The sequence below is a fragment of the Bidens hawaiensis genome, unplaced genomic scaffold, assembly GCF_021521415.1.
Source record: "Bidens hawaiensis isolate Kalapana, Puna unplaced genomic scaffold, B.hawaiensis_p1.1 tig00028238_1, whole genome shotgun sequence".
Classification (NCBI taxonomy): Eukaryota; Viridiplantae; Streptophyta; class Magnoliopsida; order Asterales; family Asteraceae; genus Bidens; species Bidens hawaiensis.
This window is the reverse complement of record NW_027494593.1, coordinates 9,661-28,336: the sequence shown is the minus strand read 5'-3', so window position 1 is coordinate 28,336 and position 18,676 is coordinate 9,661. Positions and strand designations below refer to the sequence as shown.

Here is an 18,676-nt window from a genome sequence, read left to right as displayed (position 1 = left end):
ATTCCTCGGAAGTTACCCTGAAAGTAAAAAAGAGGAGGGTACGGATTAGATCTGCAGAGACTAGACTTTTGTGGAAAAGTAGTTTTAGTAAGAAAGAAAGTGACTAAAAATATACCAGTATAGCAAAATGATTTCATACAAGTATCTCATAAACCATTGCCCAAACTGACTTAAGTCGCAAATAATGATTGGATTGTGTTCCAAATATACAAAACAACATGAACTCATTCAAGCATTATATCAAACATTCATCTGCTCAGAAACAAATTTGGAATAACAAAAGTAACGAATGAGACCCTAATTTGAAGAATGAAGATCTAGTTCATTCTATATAGATCGCTAATTAACTAAAATCAAAATGAAATCAATGCTAATAAGTAACAATGATCAGATTGTGTTCAAGATACACAAAACAACAAGAATTCATTCAAGCAAGCATTAATATCAAACATTCATCTATGCAACAACAGTTGATTCATTCAGAAACAAATTTGCATTAAACGTAACCAAAAACGAAACCCTAATTTGAAGGAAGCACTAATTCATTCTATATCGATCACTAATTAACTAGAATCAAATTGAAATCAATGCTGGGAGATCAAACTATGACTAAACCCTAAGAACAAGAGAGAAAGAGATTAATCACACTGCACACAGAGTTCGCTCATGAACTATGAAGCGATACGATGGCAGAATTAAACAATAGTAGATGATGTTCTTACCTCTATAAATCGAAAACATAGACTTACCGGTGGCCGGAGATACAGGAAGAGTTACCGGTGGCCGGCGCTACAGGCAGAGTTACCGATGGCCGGCGCTACAGGCAGAGTTACCGGTGGCCGGCGATACAGGCAGAGTTACCGGTGGACGGCGATAAGAGGCTCCGGTGATTATCAAAAGAAAGAATATGTATTCTTCTCAACTGGTGTGTGTGTGTGGGACGGTTATTTATTAGCTTCGCTTGGGCTGGGCTGGACCAGACTGGACTGGGCTAGGTCTTGGTATTGTCGGATCTCATTATTTATTATTATTACTAGTTTTAGAGCCCGTGTTACATACGGGATAATTCAAATTATAAAATTATAAGTAAAACAAATAATTACATAGCGTATATGAAAAAAATGTATTACATCTATACTTGTATCTATACAATGTGTTCATAAATTGATTTTATTTATATCACAAAATGGTTTTTTTTAAATGAACTCAATAAAAAAATGACTGTGCAAAATCGTACCCGAGAATGTCTTTTCTATTGAAAAATTCATTCTCGGTGTCATATATGTATAATTGAAAGAATTTTGGTTATAACCAATTTCAAAAATAAGACTTATCATATTATAGTAGTTCTAACCACTCAGCCTAAATACAAAAGAGGTGTTACCTTTATTGATATATTTATCAATTTACCACCCATCAAAGGAAAGTAGGATATTAAATTGTAACAATGGATGTTCTTCAAGAACTATCTTTTTCTGAACTACACCATAAAAAAGTGTTGATAAGTTTCAGAGGGCTTCTCGACTTTGTCATAATGACAACATAAAACATAACATGTTAACCAATTCAAATTTGTGAATATTTTGTTTCATTTAAGCATAGTTTTACATGACATGCTTCCCAGACAAAGTTCTGATCACCATTGAAGGAAAAATTAATGTTGACATAAATATTTGAAATTTGATAAATGTTAGAAGCATTGATAGGCATGGGGGTGGCATGTCGAAAGTGTTCGCAATTTTTTCTTAAGTTTTAATAGTTGATGGAAAAATAGTCAATTTGCCCAATCCGAACCTTTTGATTATTTCAAAAAATGCCCTTAAAAATAAACTTGAAACCCGAATCATGTTTAAAATTCTAACTTTCATACTTTTGACATTTTAAAGTCAACACTTTGAACCCATAACAAATTTGACGATAAAGCTATTTTGCATTCTCAAACTTTTTAAAATACTCAAAATTTTCATTTTTGACCCGTAACAAATTTTGAACTAAATGTAGTTAACTTGTACCCAACAATCTATTTATCAACTTTTGACCCATAAAATCAAATTTAACTTCCACAAAAAACACGAAACAATTTTCATTTGAAAAACATGATTTGTTGTTGATTTTTGGAATTCACAATGTATTTTGAAATATATAATAAAATAATATGTTAATATTTATATTTATAAAAATATATAGATATTATATAAATATAGTGTAAAAGGAAAGTGAATAATTATTGATTTATTACATATATTAGAGTATATTAGTTTTGGAGGAAAAAAATTATGAGAATTAACCAAAACATGACAAGTGTCTCCATTTATTTTACTTTATTAAAATAGGTAGATTGTTATTGTTATTTAATAGGGGGTGCTACGTTGGGGCCAGACTGAGTGTAACTATGTTATATTAGGACTTGCTTATTGCGTTGAAGATCATGAGAGCGATGACCCTCTCTACCTAGCTTTATCCTAAAGAAAACTTTTCGAGTTTTAATATTCACCACACGCACCGAACAGTAAAGCACCATCGTGTTGTGATGTTGTCATGCACAATATTATTTCTAGCCTTCCATAAACACCACCATATCATGACGAGAAAAAAGCGCTTGAAACCCTTCGCCTTTCCCTTGGAGAACTTGTGAATATCAAGAACATCTAACAACACTTTTCAATCAAAAATGTTGCAACTCTTTGTGTAAGATCATAACACCAATTTAATTTTGATTTTGTAAGGTGTTTATTTGGCAAGGAATGAAGGATAAGAGGAATCATTGGCTTTCCCATCGATTGAATGTGGTTGTTCAGGCTTCACTAAGGGTTTTGTTTATATTTTAGTATTTTACTGGCTTCCTTGTTCTGGAGTTTGGTTCTTCCAAGTACATGAGTTTTCTCTGCAATAGGAAAAAAAAGCAGAGGGTTTAGATCTGCTAACACTTAATTTTTGAGGATGTATCAACTTGGTCCGACTTGCTGGAATTGAAAACCAGCTAGAGAGAACAAATAGACCAACTTTATCAATATTCATTCATACGTAATAAATAGTACACTATTCCAACGAACGAGTATATAAGAGATTAAACCCAATTACCGAATTCATTTAATCCAATCATTTAAAATCTAATTGTTTAAACACACAATCAAAATACCCTTTTGCAAGTGTGTTTATGAGCCGTAACCAACAAAACAAAAGGAAACCCTAATAATTCTAATTCGATTTATTTAAACAAAATAAAAAACATATAAGAAGCAATTGAGTTGAATTATAATATAATTAATGAAGCCATATCAAAAGGTAAACACAACAACAACAACAAGGAAACCCTAATTCTAAATCCAACACCAAAATCAAATTGGAACACATGGTTATATAAATGAATAACCCCTATGAACAAAATATAATAGAATAGCGACTTACCGGTGGCGATAGATAGAGGCTCCGGCGTTTATCGAAAGTAACAAAGAATGTTTGTTAGCAGCAGGCCAGGCGGTATGAGGGAAGATATATCCAATCGTAGGATAAACAATAGCTGGTGTTGGGCTGGGCTGGGCTGGGCTGGGCTTAAAAATAATTGAAAAAAAAAAGAGTTTAATAAGAAACTAGACCCCACACCTGTAGGCACTATGGTAAACTCTTTCGCGCCATTTGGTGTCGGGTATGTGGCGGTGTTCATCGCAAAAACGTGCCTAGCTGACACCTTTGACTCGCCACCTTTCACACTCCATAGCACACGCTCAAAATGCCAAGATGAAGATAGAAGAGGGTTGGAGCAATTCCTCATTTCAAGCAATGTAGTATCTTCATTTATGAATTGTCGCATTAATGTTTATAACTTGTGATCGTATACCACAACTTTGGTCATTTTGTTTTTCATTTTAAAGTAATAACATATGAAACACAAAAGTATACCAAGTTAGATTATACAATACATGGCGCTATAACATGTGTTATCAAGTAAAATGAGTTATGATACATCCTTATGAAATAAGATAATTTCATGACTTACAGGAGAATATATAGTTCACGTACTAGTTTAGCATATACATATATTTGCCACTCTAATATAAAAACACAGATAAATATCTTCATCGAGTAGCATACAGCTTATGATCGGCTTATAACATGTACAGATAAAAATATTTAAACCATATGTTTTTCATAGATATTTAATGAAGTTAAATACAGCATTTACAAATATCATTGCAAACATCATGCAATTGTAATATGCATCATCATATAATACGTTATAACATTGATCATGAAAAATAATCCATTAGCTCTACACATATTAAACCTCACAATTTTTAACAAATTTATAATAGTAAAATAATATTGACCATTCTTCAAATTTAAGCTTCAAAATTTGTTTCTTTAATATTTACTTCCTATTTTTTTTTTCAAATATTTGATATTTATAATAATCTTTTACTTTGAAACTGTTTTAAATAGGGGTGTTCATGGTTTGGTTCGAAACGGTGAAACCACCCAAACCGGTCATCGGTTTGGTTTCATAGTTGGTTTTTTTCATTAACTATCGGTCGGTCGGTCGGTTTCAAAAATTTCAAACCGTAGCGAACGGTTTGGTTTACAGTTTACAACGAAAACCAACCGTATAAAACCGTATAAATTAAAAAAAAAAACTAATGTATTTGTGATAGTTCATATAATTAAATGAACGAAACATGCATTATAGTATGCATAAAATACAAACTAAATATCTTACAATAATCTGTATCAGTCCCCCATGTTGGAGCAACCTATAGTTCGTTTATGTTCGTCTATTGAAAACCATATATTATAGGTTTAAAATGTTGCTTTGTGGTATCTAAATAAGCAATCTGGTTGCTCTCTGCTCGGGGAATGATTAGTCGAAAGAAACTAGAAGCCTCTTCATCAACATTTATTTTTTTATACATTAGAAACTAGCCTTATATATTTATCATTTATGTAGTTTGTAATTTAACCATAAAGGGTCAACATTGCAGCTGATTAACAGGTTGAAAATGGACATGTTGATCTAAGTTTGGTAGGCGCATGCCAAATTTTAATTTTGAGATGTATTGAATTTGCAAAAGTGTACAAATCGAAAGAGATCAACTTACGGGTCAAATTTGTCAACTAAGATGATTTTGGTTAGAATTGATTAATCGACCTTTGGAATGTTGTTTATGTATTAATTGTGTTCGTGCAGATATGAGGCAATCAACAATGGGCCAATTGCAAGTAGATGAAGATGTTGCCAAGACCGATTGCAAGTCTTGAAACGTGAGTTTTTGATGGCGCAAGTTTAAATATATTTTGGTTAGTTTAGATATCGAGTTTAGTGACTATTTATAAAGTTGGTTTTTACTTTAGTTTTGTCTAGAGGCCCATTTGACCTCGGGTTTATATTATCCACTAACGCAGTTATGAGACATATTGATGATCACTACTGTTTGCTCATCAATTGAAATATATTAGAAATTTACTATTTAGTACATGGATGATGCATATGAAAGGCATTCAAGTATTCGTATTTTTCTTAACTAAGGCTACCTGTATATTGTAACACCGTTGTATTCAATCTATATGTGTTCTTATATTATGTACATTACAAATTTACTAAATGTGGGAAAATGAGTGGGTCAAGTTGGGTAATGGTCAAAATGTGTTGTGTTGACCAAAACACTTTTTGTCCAAAATATCTAACTCCATATAACTTATTGTGGAAGTTACGTTATTGTATAAGAGAATGATCGTAATTGATTACTTTTTGTTTATTTTCATTTAGAATTTGTATACTGCTAACTTAATAATACTTTATAGGTTTCGGGTGTTAAACACGGTTGAAAAGAGCAAAAAACAAGCTAAAACCGATAACCGGAATGAACCAGGAAAGAACCGGACCCATTGGCCTTGGCCGCCATACGCCTAGGAGGAGGATCTAGCCGTGCGACGCGACATGGTTGTTTTCTGGTTTCTTGCACGCCGCCACCCGTGGACAACCTCTTGATGCTCGTCACTCGACCTCTAGAACCCTATTTTCCAGAAAGTTCCAACGTTTGCAAGGGTTTTGATCCGTTTGACCCACTTCCTTTTATATGTTTTTTTAATTTAACCCATTTGGGCCACTTTTGGGCCCTTTCGGGTTTTGGGCCTTGTACGACTGCACAGCCTACACATGCCTAAATCTGGTCCTGTTGACAGGGATTTTTACATAGGGTTTGATCTCCCGTTGTTGTGTTTGGTTGGTTACTTTTGGCATGACTTAATTATTATGCAAATACATATTTATTAACTATAAAAACTTATATAAATATAAAACCCGTTTAGTCTCGTGTGCCTACTCGAGCTCGGTAGAGTAAAATACGGGTTTTACTTTTGTTGATAAAAAAACAAGTTTTGGAAAGTAAATAACTATGATTACCATACTAAAAATAAAAATGCTATATGTAGTGGATGAAGAAAGTTTCCAAATTTTAGTAACTAAATTTCAAAAAATTTGAATTTCAATTCAAACAGAAGATCGATGTTGTCATCACGGGCTCGGTCTTGAAATAAGCCTAGCCCAACCCAACCTAATAAAAAAATAACCCATACACCAATTATTGAAGGTTAAATTTCCCCACATCGACTCGCACGTGTCCTGTCTGCTGCGACAAAACAAACAGTCTATTGATAAACACCGGAACTGGTAAGTGTTTGTTGTGTTGATAGGGGTTTTTACATAGGGTTTGATCTCCCGTTGTCGTGTTTGGTTGGTTAATTTTGACATTAAGTTCTTAAAAACACAAATTTTAATATTAGACTTCCATACGGTTATCCAATCAATTATGAATAAGTATCTTTAAACGAAATCCTACCTTACAGCGTGGAAATCAAAAACAGTTTAATAAATTCATTCGACTCAATAGACGAAGTTGATAATTAAAACCTAGACGGACTCCTTACGAAGAACTAAATCTAGCAATCTTAGTCAACAAAGACCTATCAAATAATCTATCACCTGACAGCTTTTTAGATTAGCAGCACATTTAGGTCTACTTGATTAATTATTATTGTTTCTATGGTTTTAATGCATAGTAAAAAACACACAGTAGATGACTTAATAGAATTCTATTTTATGAAACAATAATCAAAGACTTTGTGAAACAATAAAATTCATCAAACAAAACTAAGCACACATATGCATCGAATAAATAACAAGAAACTGTTTACTGGTTCATAAACCAATAAACAAAAGCAAATCCCAATCAAAATCAAACTTAACAATGGCTCATCATAAGCTTATGCAGTCTATAATGTTTAGCAAGCAGAACAATAAAGATAGAATTCATGGTGAAAAATAGTAGAAATGATAGAAATATGGTGACAAAACCGGTAGCCTTCGATCCTTATCAATAACCACTTCACTGGTAGAATACAAGCCTTCATAACCTTCAAAATATGCAATCATAAGCTCCAATACTTTAGAAATTCGGCTGGCAAATGTAGGGCATGTTAGGGTTGAGGCTAATGATGTTTATATAGTGATTAGGGCCCAAAACCCTTGCAAACGTTGGAACTTTCTGGAAAATAGGGTTCTAGACGTCGAGTTACGAGCATCAACAAGTTGTCCACAGGTGGCGACGGTGTGAAAACTATTAAACTCAGCCACTGTATTCTATATCCAATGACCTAGATCTATTATAACTTTTCTTAGAAAACTATATATTTTTATTTTAACACAAGTATGCACAAATAAAAAAGTGTCTAGAGTAAATTTTAATTTGTGAAGTTAGAAGATAATTTTTATTTGTGAAACATTATATTTGTAAAGGTCGGTGGCACTCACAGTTTGTTACTGTGCTACCCGACAGATTTTTAAGAATGTGGTACAAGTCCCTATAGCGTTAATGGTGCCATCTTCTCATTGTTTGTTTTGGGCGGTGCACTACACGTGTCTGATTCTTCTCTCCACAGATTATCACCATAATCTTTGTTTTCCACCGATTGATTCCATCATCGCCTATTGTTACCGGGTTCGATCTACGAACCCCAGTGGTGATCTTTTGGTGGTGGCAGGGGCAATCCTTTGTTGTCCTGTGTTTATGACTTTTGGGTTGACTTGATTATGATGAGAATGTGAGTGGGATTGCTGGCGGAATTACAATGTAATATATATAGGCTATGATGATACTCTTGGACTTATCTGAGTGATGGCAACTCATAACTCAGTGGTGATGATTGATAAGCATAGCTGCATCTGTTATCCATTATCGAACGAACAATTTGTTATTCTTACTGTAACCGTATACTTCGTTTAATGTGATTTTGTATGCCTTTTGAGTTCAGGAAGGGATTAAGTTGTTAAACACATGGCTAGAAGGAGAATGCTTGATCTAATTTTGTTAATATTTAGGCTGAAATACGTCCATACTCAAACCCCATGAGGTAAGACCACCAATTTAATAATGCATTGTATACTGATAGTATTTACGTATCTATCAATGCACATTGCACACACTAGCACCTGATCCATTTTTTGTCATCATTTATTTTGCCAAATGGTAATGACTTGGGACAGCATGGCTCACTGTTGCTTTATTACAACTATCCAAATGATTCAAGTTCGTGTGTAACATCAGAATATGCATATTGCACATCTATCAAATAATTAGGACAACAAAAACCGATATTCAAATATCTTTCATTATATTAGTTTCTACCGATGAAAGTTTAAAACATCTTGTCCTATCTAATGCAGGCATAACAATGGATGGAAATTGAAATGCTAAAAAGGAAAAGTGGCATTGGACTTGATACGGAGTAATTCTATGAAATTATGCAAGTGCATTACAAGCTACATTGGGCTTCAGGTAAAGTTGAGTCATGGGATTTAGTTATAGTTTTAATTTTACATTCTTGCTTGAATTTGTTGAAAAAACAAAATATGGCTTTAGTTATGGGTACAATTGCTATAATGTTATATTAAAAAATTGTTGTTATAGTTCAAAATAATTAAGACAATCCCATAAGCTTATTTGATCGTGGTATATATATCATTTTAGTTTGTGAGCATATGCAAGGTTTTCAACAAGAAAGGGTCTACTATTATATGCTGGAAATGTTTAGAAATTGATTGTCGCTGCCCATTCTACTGGCAACCAAATAAATATTATAATTGTAAGTGTGAATCTTTTAGTATTTCATACATTTCTTTTTTCATCTTATTAGTCGGCTTTTTAGGTACTTGCTTTCACTAGACAACAACTGAAGATTTGTCAACATGAGAACTTCGGTCATAAATATTTGATTTTTGAATAGGAATATCAACTGATATTATTTTTGCAAAAAAGACGAAATGCAATGATTCGAAAAGTTAATATATTGGACTCTCTTTTTTTTATATGTATTATGATCTAGAGAACTACTTATTTGTAATCCGGGTTTTATCTTTCTTTTGTGATACCATGACGAAACAAACCGGTACTTACAATTTACCCGCCGCGGAGCGCGGGGGTATCCGCTAGTAATATATATTTTTAATTGATGAGTTTGAAGTAATTATTAAAACACTTTTGTACTTTAAATTATATTAAATATGTAAATTAACATATTTTTTAAACTTTAAAATATATAAATTATGTTAACTAAGTAAACTAACACAAAATTTTAAAATTTAAAATATATAAACTTTATTAAAATATGTAAATTAAAAATGTTTTTTTTTTAATTGATGACTTGAAATGTTTTTTAGACTTTAAAATATGTTACATTTAATAAAACAATGTTACATTTATAACTTGCGAACGTTAATGTTATATACATATAGCATTATGTAACATTTTAAAGTTGCATGTTTTTATATGTCATGTACTTGTTATATTTGTAACCTTATGTGTATGTTTTGTATGGCTAAGTATAAAATGAAAATTCACGTGAAAACTCTAGAAACCCATTCTCAATCATATGTTTTTAATTAATGTTTAAATCTTGTGGTCCATAATTAAAGTGAATAAAAAATGTAAATATAAATATAACTTTTTCTCTCTCCTGAAAACATATATAAAAATTAGTAAAAAAATGTTAAAAATAGCAAAATACTTTTTTTTTATGTTTCGATGTTTTGTATTAAATGTTACAACATATATACATGTAACAAAAAAATAAAAAACGATGTTACATAGGGTTTTCGCGGGTTTTCACAACTCAAGTGGGTTTTCATTTTAACCTTACCCTGTTTTGTATAAAATATGTTTTTACATTTATTACGTTTGTAACCTTATGTATATGTTTTGTATAATGCATGTTCTTATATTTGTTACATTTTTGTATAAAACATGTTTTTATATTTATTACATTTGTAACCTTTTGTATATGTTTTTGTATTAGACATGCTTTTAAATTTGTTATATTTTCATATAAAACATGTTTTTTACAATTATATATTTGTAACCTTATGTATATGTTTTATATAAAACATGCTTCTTGTATGTGAGAGAATTTTTGTGCTTAGGTCCTTAGGATGAAGATGGTTATATGTTTTGTCTAAGATATTTTTTTAAATTTCTTCGGTTTTCAAGTATTAAAGCATAGTTAGATTTTTGAAGCATAGTTGGATTTTGAAAGAAATCATATTATGCTTGAACTTATAAATATATGATAGAAAATTATAAATGATTGAAAGAAATCACTTTATACATTAAATTTCTCAATTTTTATTAAAAAAAATTAGTGAAAGATAAAATAAAAACACGTATTTAAAAGAATAATATTTGACATAGGGTCTCATATGACATATAGGGAAAGGGGGAAACTATTAATAAAGTTATAATCATTTCTTTAGAATGAAATTATTGGTGGCATTAAATTAAACTAGGGGTTACCCGGCGCGTTGCGCCGGGCTTGGTTTTGCAGTGATTGTACATAATGGCAAAGTATTATTATTAGGATTACATTAACTTGGTTTAAGAAACATTCAACAATTTTTGGAGCATTACATACTAATAGTACAAACTTGCAGGCTTGTGATGCAGTCGACTATAGAGCTGCGTTAGTTGTACTGCTGGATAATTTGTTATGATCCTGTCGCCAAAAGGTGATGACGTGATGATTTGTCAAAACAGCAGCGTTTCTTGGTCGGGTAGTCTTCATATGTAGATTTTGTTCCTGGAAAGTGTTCAAGGATTGTGTTAGTGCAGTTGTTGTATTTTGTATTATCTGGAAAGTTTAAATAGTTGTACGTATTTATAGTCTAATAATTAGAGGTGTGTATGTAACTTACCTGCAGTTTTCCAAAAAAGGCAGGTTTATTGTATTCCTACTAGTTCTTGGTCTCCTTCATTGGAGGTGTGTCAGTACCTGCGTTTATTGGAATAAGTTTTAAGTTAGTATAAGTTAACGACTGGGTTGAACACAATATATGCAATAGTTTAGTATGAGTAACCGATATACCTGTGGTGTCTGGGTATCCTCTTTTTTTCGACTGTTTGTCCGGTGTTTGAGGCAGGAGTCCTGTGGCTGGGATTTCAATGGTTGTTGTGGCAGTTGTGGGGTCAGAAACACGGCAGATGACGCATGTGTGTAGCTGCCTATTTTCCTCATGGTGTTGTTGTATTCGGAACTTCTTTTGTACGCCTATCAGTTTTCGAAATGTTGTTGGACATTTTTTAGCTGTGGGGTATCCTTCCTTCTTCATCATCTCTTCACAGCTCTCGCCTAGCAAGGCAGCCATGGGTTCATCGAAGAAGGTGGCGGTTGTATTGCCCGTTGCATCTTTGAGTATGACTGAAGCACAGTACCTGTTTGACATCAGATGATGTTATCGGTGCTGGTGTATGGAATGTTTAACATATATAAGTGTTTGTTTTTGCATCATTACCTCAAAATGTATCTATTAACTACTTCGTGAGTTGCACATCTGTAAAAGTCTTTCGATGCTGTTATCTCTTTTCCTTTGGTTGATGTTGTAGCTTCTATCTTGAAGGCTTTGTTTTTGCATAAGTTGCAAGATTTGTAGTACCATGCCTTATTCTCGCCAGCAATGATGTCTTTAATAGTGGCAACACATTCGACTTGTTGTCGCTGTACAAGTATACAAGTAATGGTTAGTAGTGTTTTGTATTGTTTTTTATGGCTGGTTGATTTTAGTAAAGATGGATTACTGTTGTTTGATTGTTGAAGAGGTCCATTGCTTCAGCAACAGTCATTGTGGGGTATGTAGTCACTGATGTTATTGCTGGTGCGGGATAGTTTAGCTGTCTGTATCTGTAATTTATGTTTTTGTATAGTTGAGTTTTTTAGTATGTGTAAGATACATTTATTTGTATTATAACGGTGATTTAAGTGTTGTTACCTCTTCTTCAAGTCTAGGAGTTCTGGAATTGGAGGATTCACAAATACTGCAGTGGCAGGCGTTGAACTGAGCTGCATGTCGCCATCTACTGGTAAAGTGTCAGTTATTTATTTTAATCATATACAATTGAATGGAAACTGAGGTTTAATGTAGGAACACTTACAGATTAAGTTTCCAACTTTTGTTGATGTTATAGCAACAACAACCGGGGCATCGGTGTTTTCGACTACCGACTGATCAAACGTCTTGCGTATTTCAGGCCAGAGCGTGACTCTTACTGATTTGTTGCTGTTTGAATATGAAAATAAGATGCAGGTGAAGTTTTAAGTAATGCTAAGAACCCAAGTTATATATGGTGGGTATATTGTAGGTTGGTACCTATCGTTTTTTAGAGTTAGAAAGTCTCTCCTATTTTCTTCGTCAGCATCGTCAGACGGCTTTATAGCCACAAGACATCCAATATAATCTATAATAAGCCATTGAAATAAATTTTTAATAAGCTAGGATTATATTGGTTATGAAGCGATAACTACATATTAGAAAGTTAGAAAACCAAAATTGCCCCTATTCATTTTTGTTTTCTACAACCTGAAGAATCACATATTGCCTTTAAGTGTAGCAATCTGTTAGGGTGAAAGATGCATAAAACCTGTTAGCAGATCTTTTGTGTTGGTGCGGGTATGCAGCAGATCATACGGCAGGAAATTGAAGTGATATGTAGGAATGTTGTCTTTGTCTATGGGCACCGCCTGGGTGTATTTTGCTAACATTATGGATGCTTCATGCTCTACTGTATGCATCATGTATCGTTTGTTAGTGCATATGTACTTTCTGATAGAGTAGCACTGGTTAATCTCTAGAAGATCGATCATGTGTTGTGCGTTTCGCTCTGTAGCAACAGCCTCTATTGCATCTCCCTGCAAGTGTGTTCATAACATTGGTTGTAAAGATTAGTTAACTGCGTAAAGGACATTATATGTAAACCCGTTTTACAAAGAAATTTCTTTTTGTCAGGCGAGTTTAAAGTTTTTCCTTGTTGAAGATGTTGTAAATGTATTATGTTGTCAGTCTATATTTTTATAGATCGTTTATAAGCGTCAAATCATAATCGTTAATATAAGCGGTTCGAAGTTAGTTTTTCTTTTATTCGATTTTTTTATCAAATTATACCAAAAATTCAACCCCAAACCTATTGAATATTTTTTTTAACTAACTGAGACAAAATTAGAACCCAAAATTATTATTTTTTAGTTTTTAACCAAAGTATATCAAAATTTCAAGTTGAAACATATAATTTATTTTTGTACTTTTGAACCAAATGAGACCAAAACTTCAATCCCGAACTTTTTTTATTAGAAACTTTTTACAGTCTCACAATAGTTAACTAAGTCTAAACAATTGGGCTATTGTACATATATAAAGCAAAAAATGATGGAAAGGGGTTCAGATATTGAAAGTGTAATATATTCATATTTTTTTATGTAGATATGTTTACTTACATTGATATCAACCAGCAGGTAGCATCTCTCAGCTCGTTTGAAGGGCTGCCATTTCCTAACAACTCTAAACTTCCAGTGGTTCTCCATAAGTCCCATCTTTTATCGCTGCGATATGTTGTATAGTCATCCTTACCTGGTTGAACAACGTTATTTTGACTTAACTAAAATAAGAATATTTTTCATACAGCTAAAAAAATAACTAACAACAGGCGTTTATTTATTGACTACCTAATCATTAATGCAGATAATATAATGTGTTTATACTTTGTGACAGTAAGCTAGTTTCCGTCTATTTCGCGAAGGAAATCAGAGTAGACGATATTTTTTGTTTGGTGGTGATCATTGTGAGCGCCAGATTCAGATTTGATAAGTATTTTAAGAGATTCTGGCGATGTTGCTCTCGAGAACGCCACGTACAACTGACCATGACTAAATACAGGATATGGTAGATAAACACCTATTTTGTTAAGTGATTGGCCTTGACTCTTATTTATAGTCATCGCATAGCACACCTTAACTGGGAACTGTTTTCTTTTAAAGATGAATGGCTGATCCTTATTGTTGTGACACAGACAAATTCTGGTTATATGAACTTTGTTACCTACTGCTGTTCCCGTAATCACTCTAGCTACTATTACTCTTGGCAACAGTTGTGTTACTAAGAGTCTTGTTCCATTACATAACCCTGCTGTTTGATTTATATTTCTTAATAGAATGATCGGGCACATTAACTTTAAGCTGTAACTTATGTGCAGGGTAGCCAGGAATCTTGATGGTGTTAAGATATTTAACCGGATAGAGTGTCTCAATATCCATGTTGTCTTCTGCATGTGCTACTGCAACATCATTGCTGACATAAGTAGTTGCTACACCCGGTAGCATGTTGAGAATTATCTGGTTAACGTGATCTGCAGTCTCATTTTTTGGACACACTATCGCCTTCTGTGCAAGGTCTGACGGTGTTGGATTGATTAGAGTAGTCTGATTATATGAAACTGACAAGTTTATGAAGAGACTCGCTATTGTTTGGGATGATGTATTTGCTTGGAATTTCGATAGCTCGGGAACTGTCATTTTGTTGGTCATCAGGGACTCCAGACAAGCCGTTGCCTACGCATACAAGCCAATCTGAGAAGTTTTGAATTTCTAACGCAACGTCTGGCGTCATATTAGGCCGATGGACACGCATATTTTGAGCAAGCTTGAAAATTTTAAACTTTGACCACAGGTATGACCGAGGTAATGAGTCTGAGATGATTTGTGATTTTGTAGCTTTTCGTTTAATGGGCAAAGTTTGTCTAAAATCGCCACCTAACAAAACTGACTTTCCGCCAAATGACTGTTGACTGTTGTTAAGAATATCTTTTAGCGTCCTGTCAAGAGCCTCAAAACATTTACGGTTACTCGTCGGCGCTTCGTCCCATATAATCAACTCTGTTTCAACCAAAAGCTGAGATAAGTAAGAGCTTTTACTGATATTACAGTTTGAGTGATTAGTCGGATCGATGGGGATTTTGAATCGTGAGTGTGCAGTCCTGCCACCAGGGAGAAGCAATGATGCAATGCCGGAGGCCGCTACAGCCAAGACTATTTTTCCTAGAGACCGTAGATAACTGGTGATTGTTGTCCATAAGAATGTCTTACCCGTACCCCCATGACCATAAACAAAAGCTAAAACTTGAGTGTTAGATTCTAAAGCTGAGACCACGTGGTTGTATACAGCACGCTGTTGAGGGTGTAATTGCTGTAAATACTCTTGATGTTGCTTGAGTAGATGTTCACGGTCATAGTTTTTCTCTTCCATCAGCATCCTGTTTCTCAGGCTACGAATCAATTCTGTATTAGGCATTGGAAGGCCGAACTTTTTCAGAGATGAATCTGTTGAATGCGAGTTCAATAGGAATTCAAGCTCGTAAAGCACATACTGAGATAACGTCTCATCCGACACATTGTCTCCTATATCCCCACCAAAAATTTCCGTGTTCCTAGTGATGTCATCAGACATGGATCTCCATTGATTCTCCCACAACCTCAGTGGGTTCGCGACCTCACAATGTAATAATATATGTGCAAACAAAACTCGTAGCTCCTTAGGCGTTGCCCAAGCTTTAGCTTCATCCAATGCAAGCAACCACTCATTGTCATCCACCAACAAACCTAGTTTTTCACATGCCGAGCGGTAGGTATCATAGATAACGCCATCAACTGTACGAACATCAGCAAACGATTTACACCCAGTCTGATGATTGAGTAACATACGAAGGAAGAAATTTTCACCAGATGAAGGATGAATGTACGCAAGTCTACCAATTGTGTTTGTTGATGTATTAAGACGTCTTATCTAACATTTACCACTCCCTTCCCATCTGTATTCTAACAGGAAGTCGATGTATCTAAGATGACGACCACTGGGGTCATGTGCGTTGGTTGCAAACCACTCGGTAAGTGTAGTGAGACCAACACATGGATTATTAACTACATGTAACAACTTTTTTTGGTCACTAAGGCCTACATTTTGCATGTTTTCAAGATGTACAGCCAAAACTTGAACGGCCGGGTACCGGTGGTGTATTGGGAAATTGAAGATTCGCCAAGCTGCTTCATGAGGACATATGAACCGACCGTCAACAAAATTGTCAATCTCATTACAAGTCACTGAAAGAGAGTTCTGATCCGTGTCAACTTTATGTGTGCTTTGAGTTAATTTAAAACGAATACGATCTGAACCTTTGGACACATACTTGAATAAATACTTAATCATCATATTCCACCCACAATATTCAACATTTATATGGGCATTAAAAAGCAGTGACAAAGTTCTGTTATAAGGAACTATATAAGCATTGTCAACCTCTATGTCATTCTTTTTAACAGAAAACCCGTATGCTGATCTCTTGTATTTAATGTAACCATTTTTGTCAAATGTTGTAGATGCCTGATAACGTTTCGGAAATCCTTTTGAACACACGCCACCATCCATACATGGCGCATTAGGCCTCGCAAGCCCACAAGGTCCATGAATCATACACTCACTAACAATTTTGTATAACTTCGGGTCTGTGTCAGGGTTAGGAATCTCGGCGGATATGTGCCGATCGACATCATCAGTTATGATTATTTTATCAGCAGGAGACACCCAAAACAGCATGTGACAATGAGGAAGTCCTCTTTTCTGGAATTCAATGGTATACAGATCTAAACATGAGTTAAAAAAATTATGTTAGATATTATAGTAATACCCATATATCATATGCTAATATGTTAGGGAACATAACAGAAACACATCTCACCAGCAACGATGTTCCCGAATAGCCTCTCACGCTTAACGAAAGCACAGAATGCCTCTACCTTCAAGTTGAATACCCTGCAAACAATATCAGGCCTGTCTTGAGCCTTAAGGGATGGAAACTGAGTCATATAATGAACAATTTCTTGCCACTTTACGTTACAAGTGAATGTTATGAAGAACTGTGGGTTTCCATAAACACAACAGATTGCCAAAGCATCATGATAATGCTTATACATATATCTTGGACCTTCTGTAAATGACGATGGCAGAATGACACGCTTACCAACACTACGACCTTCAGTGTCTCCTTTAGCTATGGCATCATGCACCCCTTGAAGGAATTCTGTTCTAAAGAGATTTTGATTTAACCGTACATAGTCGAGACGATTCTACTCAATGCAGATATAAGCGTCAATCAAATACTGTTGGAAAAGACGACCACTTCTTAGGATCAAAGAGTAATGATAGTGTCTGTCATGCATTATGAAACTGTAGTACATGTTGAGGGTCAGGTGAATATTTTTACGACCACTATGAACAGTAAGACACATATCAGGAGACCAACCACGGTCTCCAAAAATATGTAATAATGGATACTGGAGAGCCATGTATAAACTGTTAGGCTTATTTATGCGCTGAGGACGACCATCTTTATGACGAATGACGATATCGAAATCTTCCGCCCCCGACACACCTTCATGGACAATTGCACCCATAGTGTTTGAAGCAGGCCTATCGTATGAGATTTGTCTCCCAGACTTATACAGACAAACATCAAAGGAAACAATGTTGTCCGAAGAGCAAACATCGCGGGCTGTCCGAAAATTCTTTACCAACTCATTGTTAATATCTAACACATCTTTAATTATGCGCACAATACCTTCAGATAGCTTAGCCTCCTGAGCCTCCCCAATGTGTTGCATCCTATTGCGTATCTCGTTATCGGTGTCGTAAATGTACATCTGCAAAAACCTTGGAGGTTGACCATCACTTGGGCATAAACTCCCCAGCCAATGAGAGATCTAACCCTCAACTTTGAAAACATAAGGGGCCGATCCGCTGTTTATCGAACGGTCAACCTTCGCACCAAACGAAGTCATGGCGAACATAGAGTTGTAAGCATGTATGCCTTAAAGATAATCCTGACGCTCTAGAAGATGCTTAATTTGAGCAGGAGGATCACGAGGAAGACACAAGCGCACAATACCAACCTTGCAACACTGAGTATATCGAGGTCTCCTAGTTGCTGGAAAAGAAGCTAATCGTTCCGCGTTCCAAAAAAGAGCACCACAAAACTCACACAACAAACTGCAGTCACCAAGATCATGTACAGACGCAGTAACTGAAGACGTCCCGACCAAAGATACGGAAAGGCTACTACGATTCAACAGCCTGTTTCGCGAACGCGTAAACATAGGATCAGAAAACTTATACGCAGACAAACCTAAGACAACATTCCTACGACTGGCAGATGTCTGATTATCGGCATCATAAGACAATACATTAGTGGACTCTACACCAGACCTTAAGAACGGGGAAGCTGACCTTTTTCGTGAAGGCTGGCATTCGCTATCACCTCTC

General features: G+C 34.7%; 2 protein-coding genes across 2 annotated transcripts; both read right to left on the bottom strand.

The window, feature by feature from the left end:
- Positions 1-11,275: 11,275 nt before the first annotated feature.
- LOC143576542 (replication protein A 70 kDa DNA-binding subunit B-like) lies at positions 11,276-13,902 on the bottom strand. Its single transcript, XM_077060609.1, has 9 exons — positions 13,807-13,902; positions 12,957-13,224; positions 12,686-12,773; positions 12,471-12,595; positions 12,308-12,395; positions 12,117-12,219; positions 11,834-12,036; positions 11,407-11,753; positions 11,276-11,313 (listed from the first exon to the last, which is right to left on the bottom strand). Exons 1-9 carry the CDS (start codon positions 13,900-13,902, stop codon positions 11,276-11,278), a joined length of 1,356 nt encoding a protein of 451 aa, XP_076916724.1.
- Positions 13,903-14,481: 579 nt separating this feature from the next.
- Positions 14,482-18,057, bottom strand: LOC143576541 (uncharacterized). Its single transcript, XM_077060608.1, has 5 exons — positions 17,635-18,057; positions 17,097-17,484; positions 16,159-17,001; positions 14,807-16,011; positions 14,482-14,700 (listed from the first exon to the last, which is right to left on the bottom strand). Exons 1-5 carry the CDS (start codon positions 18,055-18,057, stop codon positions 14,482-14,484), a joined length of 3,078 nt encoding a protein of 1,025 aa, XP_076916723.1.
- Positions 18,058-18,676: the final 619 nt, after the last annotated feature.